Here is a 15,434-nt window from a genome sequence, read left to right as displayed (position 1 = left end):
AGTACATCAGATCATGTACTGAATGTTAATTTCTGTACTTTTATTTTGCTTCATTTTTTTCATTTTTATATTGATTTATACTTGAACTAAACTACATATCAGTGCATTTATGGGTGATGGTTGTAGGAACTAATCACCATTCCACAGTTCGGGTTGAGGACCAAAGGTTCCGTGTTCTTTTCTGTCAGGGCTTGGAACAAACTCCCTGATGACATCCATATGGCACACTCCTCTTCTGGAGCCTCTGTTAAATCTCTCCTAAATGATCTTACTGACTATTTAAATAGTTTTATAATGCTTTGTTTCATCCAGTTTTTACTCTTTTCTCATCTGTGACATTTTTTTATACGCTCTATTGCTGTGTGATTTTCAAAATTGCTTTGTAAATTGTATCTTGTTCTTTTCTTTTTAACAGTTTCATATTGTCTGCCTTCAATTTCTCATGTTTAACTTGTAAAGCACCTTGTAACTGTGTCTTTAAATGTGCTATATGAATAAAGTTTATCATTTGTTAATGTGGAATCTAAGCAACAAGCAGATTATGATGTGTCATTAAAGATTAAACTACCCAGACCTAGAAAGTATATTAAATAAACTTCACCTTTACCAGCTGCGGTGATAAAGATTTTTTCTGTTTAAACAATCTGTCATCATTTACTTCAAATTAATTGTTTTTGGCAGAAACGCTGTTAACTCCTAAAACGATTTATGGACTGAAACACTTCACTCACTCTTCCATTGACATAGTGCTGAGTAGATAATGAGTGAATTTTCATTTTTCACTCTAATATGCAGCTTTCTCACATCATCAGTAACGTGAGAAGATGGAGGGAGGGCAAACTATTACATAGATTGTATAACTATTATCCCAGATGATAATAATAATCACCATAATGATCATAATCATAATGATACTTTATTTTTGTCCTCCCCCGGAAGTGAAATGTTGTGCTCTTTGCCCTGAACGCACCACGTAAACGACTGTGTCAGCCAATCGGAAACAGCCTGATTGACTGTACGTATGACGTAGGCCGCTGGTAGCTCGCTATCTGGACTGCTAACCAAGCTATCAAGATGGATTCTCCCATACTGGTAATGCTAACGCCTGTATCCATTAAACACAGTGTGCGTTTCACCCAGGTGTTGTGTTTATAACCGCCTCACTAGATCGGTTCGTTAAGAATAGTTCCTCAGCTGAAATGTGCTAGTTTAGCTCTCGAGCTAACTGTTGTTGGCTGTGATGGCTAACGTGTTAGCCTCGGGATAGCTAGCTCCGTGTACGTGCTTTTATTGATGATGTGGAAGTGTCACGTCTTCCTTTTCAAATGCATAACAATCCCGACTGTGTCACTGAAGAGCGACTGAATCGTGTTTGTTGTATTAATGTCCCCGGCTTGTGACACCATATGTTTGACTGAAGGCACCAATCAGTGAACTTAATGTCACTAACATGAGATTGTGGATTGTCTGTGTCCGCCACCTTCAACAGGAACCATCCTTATACACCGTGAAAGCAGTTCTGATCCTGGACAACGACGGAGACAGGCTGTATGCCAAGGTACGAGTCAGACAGATGTGCAATAACATCATCTTCAATCTTTACTGATCCTGTGAGTTAGACTCAACATTGTTTCATTAGTCTGGGGCTGTGTTAAAGGGCAGATATGTCTCAGATGTCTGTTATGTATGTGTTAATAGTAACACAGACAAACAACAGTTATTAGAAAGGAATAGTTTATAGTTTGGTAGAAGGTTGTATTCACTGGGATTGTACACATATTTACACTGACTACAACTGAAAATGGGTGTAAAAGTTTTACTTCCACTAATTCTTGCAATACTCTGTATACTTGTTGTGGTCAAATCTCACAAAAAGGCCCAAATCCGCCATTGACCTGTCCTACCTCATCCTTATAAACCATATATATATAGTTTATTTAAATTCAGACCCAAACAATAGCTTCGGCTGCTCAATATACAAATCAGACAAACCGCTGAATCTTGTTTCTAACAAAAGCAGAGTGTGTACCTAATTGGTTGAGTATATTATGAAGTAAACAAAAAATAGAGTACTAGAGATCAGCCGGGGAAGTCCGAAAGTACTGAGACACAGAGTAATGTGCTCATATTTGATTTGTTCAGTTTATGAACAAATACAGAATCTCACCAGCCTCATCTTCTAATCCTAGTTGAAACTAGTTAAAGGTTGATGTGAGGTTTGATTCACGGGTTCCAACGTCATAACGGTTTCATTTTCAATCTTCCTGCAGTATTATGATGACACATACCCAACAGTGAAGGAGCAGAAGGCGTTTGAGAAGAACATATTCAACAAAACACACAGGACAGACAGTAAGATGTGTTCAAATCAAACATCATTATGCTTTGCTTTCCTCATTACATGTCCAATTACATAACATGTTGGTTTTTGTGTGCCCTCAGGTGAGATAGCTTTACTCGAGGGTCTTACTGTTGTTTACAAGAGCAACATAGACCTCTTCTTTTATGTGATTGGAAGCTCACATGAAAATGAGGTAAATAAAATGTTATGATTTTCATGGTCATATGAGATCAACAAGCACATTTAAAGCCCTGATTTTAATACAAATTTAGAGTATTGAATCGCATACAGACCTGGACAAGTTATTGTGGTTCTTCATGATTCATCTTTATTTAACACTGCTGTGTACATTTTCTAGTAATTTGTGTGTTTGTTTTTACTTTTCACCAACTGAAGCTTTGTCTGAAGATAACAAATTCATTTTCTTGCCTGCTGTGCATTTAACTTTTAATTTGAATGCCTTTTTAGTTTCTACTTCCTCATTTCCTCAGTGGTGTTATTTATGTAGTCAAATAATATAAGCGATTTGGCTCCAGAGGAAACTTTGCTTTTTATATTATTTCCATACAAATACCCACAGAATACAGCAGTTAAATTGAAGAGGTTGGCAATGATTTATCCAGCAAATATTTTATCTGTTGAGCTCTGCATCAGTTTTAGCTCTCGGCTTATTATTCATGTGCAGTGTCTTCAGCTTTGTGACACCTTGGCAATTTTTCTGGCTCTGGAAAAATAAATTATCTAATCTAAAATAGAACAAGTACATAACATAAACTTTAAAAAAATATAATTGATTTGATCCTTTATTAACTGAGGTGTTCTTTTTGCACTATATTTATCTCTTATTTATCTCTGAGTCTCCACATAAAAATACAAAGTTTGTTGTACTTTTAAATGGTTTTGCAAGAATGTTGAGCACCATTAAAAAGTAATTTTCATCTTTTCAAGTTTATACTGACACTTGATTGTGGATCCATTAGTCACGAACAGATTCTCATCAATTGTTTTATTCTCCGCAGCTCATGCTCATGGCAGTTCTAAATTGCCTCTTTGATTCGCTCAGTCAGATGTTGAGGTACGTTCTGGCAGCTGTTATTAATGTCAAAAAGATTTTCTTCTATGAATCTCTCTTATCGTGTAGAAAGTTCAGCTTGACGTTTACAGTAGGTTTTTGTCTTTCTCTGTAGGAAAAATGTTGAGAGGAGGGCGTTGTTGGAGAATATGGAGGGACTCTTCCTGGCTGTGGACGAGATTGTGGACGGAGGGTAAGTCAGAAATAAGCAGCTGGAGAACCTGTAATGCAAAGTCATCTCATGTTAAACGAACTGCTGGTATTAATGCAGCGTCTTTTCTATTTCTCTGGGTTCACTATCTGTTGGTCTGACTCTTTGCTGCCTCCTGCAGGGTGATCCTGGAGAGTGACCCGCAACAAGTTGTGCACCGCGTGGCTCTCAGAGTAAGATCAGCTCCTCTCTGAGATATTTCGCAATGTCTAAATTTAGTTGTGTCTGCTGTAACATGACAAAACAAATGTTCCTACAGGGGGATGATGTGCCTTTGACGGAGCAGACGGTCACACAGGTAGGAAAACGGGCTGCCTCGACCTTCTCTCTTCTATAACATGTAGAAGCTCTATTGGTTTATTGACAATTAAAACGCATTACTTCAGAACCTATTCCATCAGTCTTGTTCACCCCTACTCTGTCACTGGCCTATCGGTTCACATACATTGCCTTCTCTTGCATACATGACAGTGTACATGATAGCTCATTATTTAGTGGTAAAGAAGTAGGAAGCTAACGGGGACTCCTGAGCTTAACTCCTCACAGGCGTCTGCTTTTGTGTGTGAGCTCCTCATGATTAATGTTGTCATTTAAGAGGCCTGAGACTGGCTACCGCCATCCCTCCTCTGGCTCTGATTAATAGCTGTCCCCAATCCCCGTGCTTTATGGTTATGATTCAGCTTTCATTCGATGAATTAAGATGATTAATTAGGCCCATCATATTTCTCTTCATTTTCCATCACCAGTTCATCCGTCTTTGTTCGTTTTTTTTAATAAGTATATGAAACTTTTTTTCCGCCCAATTCTTTGCTTTTACCTCAACAAGATGCAACTTGTTTTTCATTTTATCGACACAAATTACTTTTAAGAGTAATTACTAAATCTTGGTGAAAAAAAAAAAATCAGCCATATTTAGGAAGCTTGTATCGATGAGTGTGTGAGAACTGGTGCAGCTTAACCATCCTGGTGGGGGGGGCGTGCTCTCCTGACTGCAATTCTGGTCTTATACTTAATTGTTACGTTTTTTGGGTGATCTGCTTGGTCTGACTTGAGTTTTTTCTCCACAGGTTCTTCAGTCTGCCAAAGAACAGATCAAGTGGTCGCTTCTACGATAGAGTGACCAGTCTACCAGTGAGCCGCTGTTCAGCCCAGTCTTCATGGCACTGATCTTTTTCCTTTGTTCCACTTCTTCATTCAAAGCTGTGAGGAGTACCACTGGCAGATCCAGTCACACTCCCAGAACTGAGGGTTTATAAACTAAAATGTTCCAATTCCTTTATTTTCTTCGTGCATTCTATGACATAATCCACTTGATGATAAAATATGGTGTACATTCCAGTTTCAGGGCTGGCCTGTTTTGTTGTATTTGTTTTTTAATTACAGAACCTGGGAGCTTCTTAATCCAGTGTTTTATGCTGTAAAACTCTGCCACGACATTCCTTGTAACCCTCAGAACAAGAACTGTATCCGATTTGATATCCATCTGTCACCTCCTGCAGATCACTGCAGTCGGTATCAAGTCTTTATCTCCGTCTCTCAATGTACATGAATATTGTTCTTAACAAAGTGTACGAGTTGTCACCACTGATCACAGGTTGTTCTGCATTGACTTTCTCCGGAGATCTTCCATCATCAGATATTATTAATAAATGTTTGTTGACAATGGCACTCGATCATCTGTGGTATGTTGAACGGTTTCTCCATTATTCTCACACAGCGCATGTGATGCTTTTATACCTAATCAAGTTTAGCGGGTTGTGATGCGATGGTTTTTCCTAATTTCAGAGCTGCCAAGCTGTTTACTCTTTGTTCTTCAAAACCTCAGGAGAGCCAGCAGGAGGTAGAGCGAGGGCGCCATCTCCTGGTGTTTCAGCAAAGAGCCAAGGCTGAGATACGCAAATACATTCAGACAATGAGGTACAGAGAGGGGGGGACCCATTCGTGCAGCTATGATCAGGAGCCCACACAATAATTTGTGCTGTCACATGCAGATAAGTTTTATGGAGTCATACTTAATTCATTTCTTCTCGCCACTGTCTACGTCGTGAATTGTGCGCACCCCCCGTCTGCACCCCCCACCTTCACACACAAATGTCATGCACTCAATTTAATGCAAATGAAGGATCCACTCCAGAGAGAAATGGATGGGAGAATAGGCCCTGCATCATGTCAGTACCTGATGCATATTAAAGGAGAGGTGATATATTTGCATTGTTCAAGTTAGGTTTCCCTGTATGTGCTCATGTTGATCACTCAGAGGTTGTTTTTTTGTGGGCAGATTTGTGTTGGTTGTGGTACGGAAAGATCCAGCCATAGCTAATTTGAACCATATTAGGTAGCAGGTCTTGTTACAGCTCATTTCTCTTAAGATCCCTGTCCTTACAATCCAGACTCTTCATCCCAATGAACATGCCGTGCTCTGACATGTCCGTTGGCCAGGGTTAAAAGTCATTAAGCCACCGTTTGCCGCATTTTTCACCAATCTGCATATTTAATAAGTTTGCCCTATTTTTTTTTTTTAAATGTCTTTCACTCATCTGTACCTGACTACGTCCTTTGGCTCACACATCAAAGTGAACGAGAAGAACTGAGCGCTCTTGATGTAGAGATGACAATGGCCTGGAGCTGTTTGTGGAAAAAGATCGCACACATTAGCGGTTATGTCGGAATGCAGGCCATTTATTCGCCCTGTGGGAAATTTCATACCTTCCACTAGCAAAATATCGGTTAAATCTTGTGGGAAAATGGCTGTCGCAGTGTGATATGCTGTCATGGCGGTCTTGAGACACTTAGGAATAAAAACAACAAAAATACTGATATTTAATCAGTCATGTGTGCACACTGTACGCTGTGTGCAGAGAACTTCTGTTGAAGGAAAATACATTACAGGTATTATGGGTTCGAGGAATGTATTGATTTCAGTTACTCGTAATGATTAAATCTAAATAATTCCAGGCCAAACTATAAATTACAAATGCAAAAATGAAGTGGCATTTTTAAAATATGCATTTATGTATCAATCATAGCTAAGTGCTGGGAGTTGCATTTGATACAAATCAAGGAAACAATGTGTATTTTTGCACCTGGATACATGTGTTTCTGTTACAATGAGCAGTGTAGTCTATGAAAGTGTTACTGGCTCTGCCCTGTGGACCTATTGGCTTCTCTCCAGTTTGATTCAGCCCTTGGATCTGTGTCTTTATGGCTGCAGAGATAGCATGAATGGAGGCTGTGTCGATGCTCCTTGCTCTCTGTGTTTTACTGGAGAAAGAGCAGTAAGGAAGGCAAAGGTAATCTCTATAAATGGACTCAGTTTACTGGTATAATGAGGACGTCTCCGGTCTCAGTGTGTGGTTTCAGCGAGGGGGGGTAGGGGGTTGGGAGAAACGTGAAGGTCAAAGAGGACAAGGTTTTCACATGTAGACCGCAGTAAATGTGATTAGATCCCAACAAGGGCACGGTGGGGAAGAGAGAGGGTTAAAAAAGATTCCACCCAACGTGCCTGTCCAGACCCTCACTCTTCATCTAGATAGCCCCGCAGCGCCATCGGCAGCCCAGTGACTTTCTTTCATCCGCTAATTACAGTTGCACCATCATAAAAACCAGCAAGGTAATTTATATTAATTATACAGGAATGAGTATAACAGTTTGAAACGCCATGGCTTGATAGGCTGTACATAACACGCAGTAAAATTGTCAGAGACGTGTGGGCCAGAGCCTTGTAATTGATCGATGCATATAGTGAAAGAGTCGCTCGTGTGTGTGTGTGCGTGTGCGTGTGTGTGTGTGAGAATTAGAGTCAATAAATTATCATCATCTGTAAGCCTGCAGAGTCTTTATGTCATAGTCAATGGGCCTGAGTACCCATCCGATGCCTTGCCCCTCTGAAGAGAAACAACGCTGGGGAAAACAATGACAGTATGTTGGATCCAATACAGTAAACATATTAGAGAAAGTGCCATTACTTTGTCGGAGCGGGACAAAGGGCAAGACCCGCATGATGTTTAATGACCTAGTGTATTAAAATTAACAAGGGCCATTTTTATCTCCAGCGCGCTCTCATTTCCACCCAGTACTACGATCTATCTAAGATTATCGTAATTTGTGGGAAACTAGGCTAATATCAAAGGAAATCAAAGGACATTAACACTTAGCACAATTAGCTCTTAAAGCAGTAAAAATGAAGGAAACAGACATATCTTCAGAATCATTGTAAACACAGCCTTTAAAAATACGTCGTTAAAGTCTGCTGGAGGTGCATGTGGGTTGTGTGTGTGCATGCTGAGAGAGGATGGTATGGGTCCGGGCCTGCCTCCCTTCACCTCGGCAGCATCTCAGCAGCATGATGTGGTTTATGGCCCCAGTTGCCCTCTCTGGGTCTGTTTATGGATTCCCATAGAATGGAGAATCATGGCCACTCCAGGGAAAGCCAGCCAAAAACAACACCTCCACCACCGCACTCTCGCCCGCCTTTGCCAAAATTCAGCCCACTGTTTATGTTTCTGAAGAGAGAGAGAGAGGAGGGGGGGAGGGGGGTTGAGTATTCATAGTAATCACATAAGATGACTGTAAATTCTGATGCTAATGCTTAATTTTTTTGTTGATGTAAGATAAAAACGTCACCACAAATGTGGCTGGTTTATTGGACGTCGTTACAGGTTGGTGAGAAAATTGTGGGCTTTGTTAAGGGAAAGCTTTTTTTCTTGCGGTTGGAATAGCATTGCCTTTGCAGGACCAGTTATTTTATGATACCTGTAAGATTTATCACATGAAAATGTTCAACTTTGATAGGATAATGAAAGTGCACCACCAAGGGCGTTGTTAATCGAGGAAATATTCTACCTGATGTGTTTTCCCTCTGCTGTTTTCCCCACAGTTCTCCTGAACCAGTGCAGTGCATTACTCTTTACTGAAAGCATAGTTTGGAAGAGTGATCGTGGAGGAACTCTGGATGTGAAAATACTCCCTGCTCAAAGCTGGTGCTGGTTACGCGCAGCAGGGCCATATTGTGTTTCTTTATGGTGAGGTGGCAAAACAAAATCCTGGGACCGAGTTGCTCGGGTTTGCTGTGCCGCAGGGGGAACTCCATCATCCTCTGAGGCTGCACAACTGGGTCACATCTGGTTAGTGAATGGTCTCAACTGGACCCTGGCCGACCCCCCCCTCCTCCAAAACCCCACACAGACTGGCTGCACGGCCGCCTGTCGCTGCCGCCGACGCTGCAGTGTCATGACAGTCCAGAGGTTACTCGGTTGCTGCTGTCAACACTAAAGTTCTGGCTTTGCAGTGATGCAAAAGAGCACTAAAGTAGGGCCCTGAGTCATTTTCACTGCAGAGTCGAGATCAGACACAGCCCTGGCTGCTGTAAAGCTTTTATGAGGGTTGCTGTTGGTGTTGTTCCACTCCCACTGCACCACTACATCTATTCCTCCTCTTTCTTCAGGCTGTGTTTAGTCTTGCTTTGCACAAAAAAATTCCTCGGCATGCCTCGCAGCTTTTTTTTATTACAGTTTGTGTTTATGCTTTTTTCCGTCACAGCAGCTAAAGAATGTATAGAAAAGCATTTTCTGTGGCATACCTCTGAACCCCTCGGTTTTGTTCCCTCCTCCCTGTGTCGTCTATTCTTTCTCACTTTCTCCCCTCCCTCCCAGTGGATTCCCCCAACCACACCACAACACCGGTTAACAGACGCTGGCCTGACAGATTTACTGCCATCGTCTTTCCATTGGCCGCCAGCGTGACAGCAGAGATTTAATGCCGCCTCCCCATTGGCCGGGGCTTGACAGGTGAATTTATGGCTGCACTGTGATTTGATGCCTCCTGCCTTTGAAGTGAGTTACAGCTCTGTCGCTTATAGGACACAGAAACGGTGTCAGGTTGCAATCGTAAAATCTTATCCCTGAAGGGAGGTGGCACAGGAGTATAATAGTCCTGACGTCATGAGGAGAAAAAAGACCTTCTTGTGAGCACAGGGGGAAAAGGAGAAATGTGTGATAGGATAAAATGCTAGGTATCTGTCCAAAAAAAAAATGCTTTGAATACTTCACAAAATACTCTGTCAACACCAAAGGGAGCATTTGAGTTGTGTTGCCGAGCGAGACACATGGAAAGCTTGTGTGATTGTGCACATCTGCACGCATCCACCGTGATCTGTTTGGGTTGTTCTGCCTCAATGTGCATGTGCATTAGTCCAAGCTGTCTTACACGTCCTCCTGATTTGAATTCGGAAAAAGATAAATGAAAGTGGATCCCCAGCAGCAATCTTCCAAAGTCACTTTGGGATCTGACTCGTGTATCTGCTCGCTGCAGCACCCGTGTTCGTGCAACACCATCATCCATCTGCGGCCTATCTCTTCATCAGCCTGACAGTCTATCCTGACAGGATCAGGAGGAGCGAGAGCGCGGCCCTGTAACAGCCTTGACCCATGGAAATCTCTTAAGGGTAAATAGCACGGCTGCCCCTGCCCTGCCTATCAACCCTCCGGTGAATCCATGCACCACTTCCCCGGGAGATCAAGTCCCTCTCTTTACTCTTTCACTTTACACCTGAGGTCGTCTGCTCAAGTGGAAAATTGTCTGAAAATGAAGAGGCAGAGGAAAGCCCTGGACTTGCCTTGTCAAGCGAGATTGCATAATTTGACGAGAGACCTTCTGGTGAACTTGATAACTCGGGGTTAAGCAGAGTGCCCTCTGACAATGTGCCATGTAAGAGAAAGAAAACAGGTATTACATCTAAAAAGAGAGACGATCCCCCTGAACCCGGAGGGGATGATGGATGGTTTTGTGGCGTGTTAGAAGACGACGAGACAAGTATCCCTGCATAGAGGTAACTGATTACATGAGGTCTTTTCTGAACACGTGATTCTGACTTCTTTTGAACTGGCCAAACCCTATTTTGTCGTATTTTACCAACTCAGCAGTTTTTTAAGGTCACTGAAAGTTGATATTCTCTCAAACTGGAGATGAAATTATTTTATTTTCATCTCTCCCTCAGTGGGTTTCTTGTCTAGGGAACCGAAGGTTGTGGCTTCCCTCATAAATAAGTCTTCTGTGCCGTAAGAAGCAAATCTGAAATTTCAACTTTGAGACTTTGATGGTCTAAAACTGAAATGAAAACATATTCAGCTCCTCGTCTCTTTGTTATGTTTAAATGTTGATATGGCTTTAATAAGACTAAGATTACGCCGCCATGCTTGTTGCTGTGTGACACTCTGACACTCACAATTACCTGGGATCACCAAAATTAAAATAATTCATTCTAGGTGCAGGGGGAGGGTTGGGGGAATGAACATCTGTATAAAGTGTCATGGTAATCCATCCATTAGCTGTTGAGATATTTCATTTAAAAACCAGAAATGTCACAACCCTAACTTGGGCCTTGGAATACAAGTCAGAGGATCACCAGGGTCAGTGGGATAGAGTATCAACATGAATATCTGTGCCAAATTCTGTGCCGATCAATCCTGAGATCCTGAGAAATTTCACAGGCTAAGTGAAAACCCTGACCTGCGGGTGGTGTTGAAGGAAAAGTCTGGGGATCACCAGAGTCAGCGGGATTCAATCTTTGGGCTACTTCAATGTCTCTCCAGAGATTTTATGGCAGTCTGTCAAATAGAGGTTGAGATATATCAGTCTGGATGGAAGCGGTGGACCAGACTGATATTACCGTCCCAAGCGATGTGTCACTAGTGTGGCTGAAAATTTTGCCAACTGCTTTCACCTCTGTCCGTTCTATTTGTTTGTCAGGAGGATTACCCAAAGAAATTCGAATGGATTTCCATGAAAGATGGCAGAACGATTGGAAGAAAGGACCTCTTCGATTTTGGGATCTGGACAAAGGGCTGGATCCAGGAATCACTTTTATTTTTTTTACATTGTGAGATTGTTTGTTCTGTTTTCCCAGGTCATGAAACTCGAAATCAAATAAATCAGGCATATATAGGAAACTGATATCTATGAGTGTGGGAAATGTGTTATGCTTTATTGAAATTAATGGGACTGTTGGGCCTTGGTCGTGGTGTGCTCTCTACTCAGTGCAATATTAGTTTCTTAAAATGTGGCTCAAATCGGGTTTGTTTCCCAAAAACACGTACATTTTTCCAAACAAAGAGATTCAAGAAAGAATCTGAACAGTTAAATATTGACATTTGACGTTTGTCGGTGCAAACTGTGAATAAAGCTTTGGTGTCAGAGCAGCTGATGGTGAAGAATCCTCCTGAACTAAATAAAACCTTCTACTCGACTATCATACATGATTAGAGAGCAGTTTATGAAGTTAAAGAAAACCTTTCCACTCTGCGTGTTGCCCCTTTTTAAAAGACTATCACAGATTAAGATACATTTATTTGTCCCAAACACAGCACACTCATGCAGGTAGGGAAATTTAACCTCTGCTTTTAACCCATCTGGTGCAGGACACACAGAGCAGTGAGCCGCCATGTACGGCACATGGGGCGCAGATGTTGGGGGAGTAAGGCGCCTTGCTCATGGGCACTAGACAGGGTAGGGAGAATCCTCTTGGACTTTTGGACAGATCAATCCAGGTTCGTCTTTTTGTTGTTTCTCCGTGGAGTCGAACCAGAGACGAACCAGAGACCTTTTCTGCCCATAGTCCAAGTTTCTGCCACTAGTCCACTGCCAGATCTCCCCATGAGATGACATCTGTTAGAGGAAAGCCAATAAGCACATAGGGGAAAGTCTGAGGTGGCGCTTACACTCAGGGACCCACATCACGGCTGGTTGGGTTGTTCCCCCGGAGAAGCAGCTCAGTCCACATGTGCCCCAACAAGCTGCAGATTAATAGGGTGGCATGAGGCCAGCGCATGTTAATGTATCTGTCGAGGCTAAACGCACCTCGGTTGGAAAGTGACTTTTACACAGTTGGCAGGGCGCCGCAGTGTCCGTCCTGTCAAGGGGAATGTGGATGACTCCCGGGCCAGATAAATCTTAGCAACAAGGTGCGGAACAACTGAACTTGATCTTAGTAAATGCCTGCATGCTGGAGACCCTTAGCGGAGGTGTAGATGGCAGATTAGGCAACTCTCCCTCCACACTCCGCTGCCTCTGGGCCTCCTCTGTCTGTCGGCTCTTTGTTAGCGCTGACATTTTTCAAGTGGCGGCAGAAAAATTCTGTGAATTAAAAAGAGTTATTGTCACTGGAGTGAGATAAGATCACAAGCTACAGACGCCCTTGACTGCACAAAGTTGCTAATTTCCTGTCGACACTCACATTTGTCTTCCAGTCCGCGAGCCCTGGTTGTCCTGTGTGCTGCTGCTGCACATTAGACGTTTGTGTAACAGCAGACAGTCGGACTTGTCATAGGAGGAAATGCACAGGTGTCACAAAGGCAGGCAGCTCCTGTAGTGTCCCAGTGAACCACGACAAAGTGACTTAGTGAGCTTACGTGCACAATACCCGGGGGACCATCATGAAACTGAAGCAGCCAAATAATTCAACCAATGGTTCTAATGTTGTTTATTCCTCCAGTAACATGTAGGACATAACTTGTATGAGGCACCACTGGTCACATGTTCAAAAAGTTTGGACCATGTTAATCATTTTTACCTCTGGAGGTGAGGAAGTGTTTTGTTGGTTTATCGGCAGGATTTCGCAAAAACGACAGAAAGGATTTCCCACAAAACTTGGTAAACAGATGGGAGAGTGGTCATAAACAATACAATTCTGGCTTGGGACAAAGAGGAAGATCCAGGAATTTTGTGTCACCTACTTTTCAATCTAAAGGTGATAATTTGTGGATTTTAATGGAAAGCAACTGACATTTAGGGAGCTGGTATCCAGAGTGTGTTAAATTTGGTGCAGCATGACTGAACTTAAGGGGACCTTGGCGGAGGTATGCGTCCACTGAGTGCCAGTCTGATATTCACTGTTCCTTTCTCTCTCAGACTTCACTTCATGAAGCCAAATTGCATTTTCCGAAAGGCAGGTTGTATACGTCACTGGGGGTTCATTTTAATATATGAATATTCATGATTTGTAACATATCAAAACATGTAAGTAGGCCAAACTTTTCTTTTCCCCTGTTTCCAGTCAGGGGATGACGGCTCTCCTCCTCAGCGTTAGAGTTTGAGTTCTGGGAATGATGCGCACAGGCTAATTAATCTGGTGGAGTTACACTAATTAGAAAGCAGTGGCAGACGTGCGGGTGTGGGACAGGTGGAAGCACGATGTGACAGAGCAGTTCCCATCAGAGACCTGCTGTGAGGCAGGCAGACGACTCCTCTGTAACCTCCACGTGGTTTCTACATTTTGTCAACACCAGCATCGTATGAACACTTAATTTCTTGTGTACACTTTGGAGGCCATTTTGTCCATCCCCTGTAAAATGGCTGTCCCTTGGCTACATGCGCAGCCCTCCTGTAACTCTGCACCACTGAAGTTCTCATATTAACACATGACACCTTTTGGTTATAACTTAGAGCTGGATTCTTCTCACGTGCATAATTCATTTCTGAATAATAGCCCCCAGTATTAGAGAATATTATAATATTTGGTAATCATTAATAACTAATGCATTCACACTGTCTCCGCCTCTGTTTGACAGGACACGGAAATTGATGGCAAATTCTTTCACGTAATGTCAAATAATTATTGAGCAAGTGTGATAAGTCAAATTGAAGTTTTTACATCATGCAGCCACAGTTGGGTTTACATTAAAATGCATGTAAATGAGCAGTGAGCGCACCAGCAGGGTTTTCATTCAGAGTTAAGTCATTTCTTGTCAGATTTGCTCTCGAGCTGATTTTTACATTTCGGTTTCAACTCAAAGAAAAAGCATCAGTTGTGGGCTCATATCCCGATGTCCACTCTCAGGGAACATGTTCTTTAAGTGACCGTTTGAGAACCTGGAATTGAAATTCTAACGATGAGCAGCAGCAGCAGCAGCACGCTGACGGCCATGGGACACCTCAGACAGCTTAAATATCACTGCTAATTAACACAGAGAGGTGGGCTGTCACGGTGCATGATGGATGTTCGGCAGGGGGGGGGGCAGATCGCTGCTTCCAACCAACCAGTGATTCCTGTATTAATCAAACCCTGAGATGAAAAGGCTCTCCCACACCTCGGGGAGAGGGAGATAGCAGGAGCCATTGTTGGGAGGGTTTCAATCACTCGCCGTGAGCCTGTGATGTATTTGATCAGGGGCCATCCAAACATTTGTAGGAGACAGAATGTTTCTGCAGCCGAGCGCTTGTTTTTGTAAACCTCTGAACCACCCAGATGTTGACAGAGCCACAGTGTGCACAGTCAGCGGAGATTTACTGGTTGTTTGTGGGGAGATTTCTGTTTGGAGGACCTATTTTTTTCCTCCCTCTGACAGGAGAGGTGTGCATGTAGAGAATTGGCTATCAGTCTTAGAGCGCGCTCGCCTCCCTGATGGAGTGAGCCATCCTCAGTACAAGGCAGCACTCCTACACTTTACCTCTGGACTGACTCCATGATCAGTCTGTCTCGCAGAGATGATTTCGAACCCAGATTTTCAGCACTTTGTGTATGAAGATGGAGTGTTATCTTCCCCTCTCTGATCTCCTCCCCATCTACCTCACTTAAGGAGGTCCATTGTTAAGTGCCAGGGGCCTGTGGGTGCTGTAAATCAGGCTGCGGAGGGAGAGGATGTCTCCCATGGGGGAAAACGCACACTCCCAGCAGCCTTCAGGCTGATCTCATCCTACCTACCCTAATGCTTTAATTAAAGAACTGGTCAATAGCAAAGAGGAAGGTGCTAAAGGGTATGATCTGCACCTCCTAACATACGACTCATGTGGCAATACCCTCACAGGCAGAATAACCA

At 42.8% G+C, this 15,434-nt stretch overlaps 1 protein-coding gene across 1 annotated transcript; it reads left to right on the top strand.

Annotated features, from left to right (window-relative positions):
- Positions 1-956: 956 nt before the first annotated feature.
- On the top strand, positions 957-5,289 carry copz1 (COPI coat complex subunit zeta 1). Its single transcript, XM_053424515.1, has 9 exons — positions 957-1,092; positions 1,490-1,558; positions 2,271-2,352; positions 2,443-2,534; positions 3,361-3,416; positions 3,529-3,606; positions 3,746-3,797; positions 3,884-3,922; positions 4,692-5,289. The coding sequence occupies exons 1-9, from the start codon at positions 1,075-1,077 to the stop codon at positions 4,737-4,739; spliced, it is 534 nt and encodes a 177-aa protein (XP_053280490.1). The 5' UTR covers positions 957-1,074; the 3' UTR covers positions 4,740-5,289.
- Positions 5,290-15,434: the final 10,145 nt, after the last annotated feature.

This window comes from Pleuronectes platessa, chromosome 6, assembly GCF_947347685.1.
Source record: "Pleuronectes platessa chromosome 6, fPlePla1.1, whole genome shotgun sequence".
Taxonomy (NCBI): domain Eukaryota; kingdom Metazoa; phylum Chordata; class Actinopteri; order Pleuronectiformes; family Pleuronectidae; genus Pleuronectes; species Pleuronectes platessa.
Note: the sequence above shows the minus strand (reverse complement) of the source record. Positions and strands in the feature narration are given on the sequence as shown.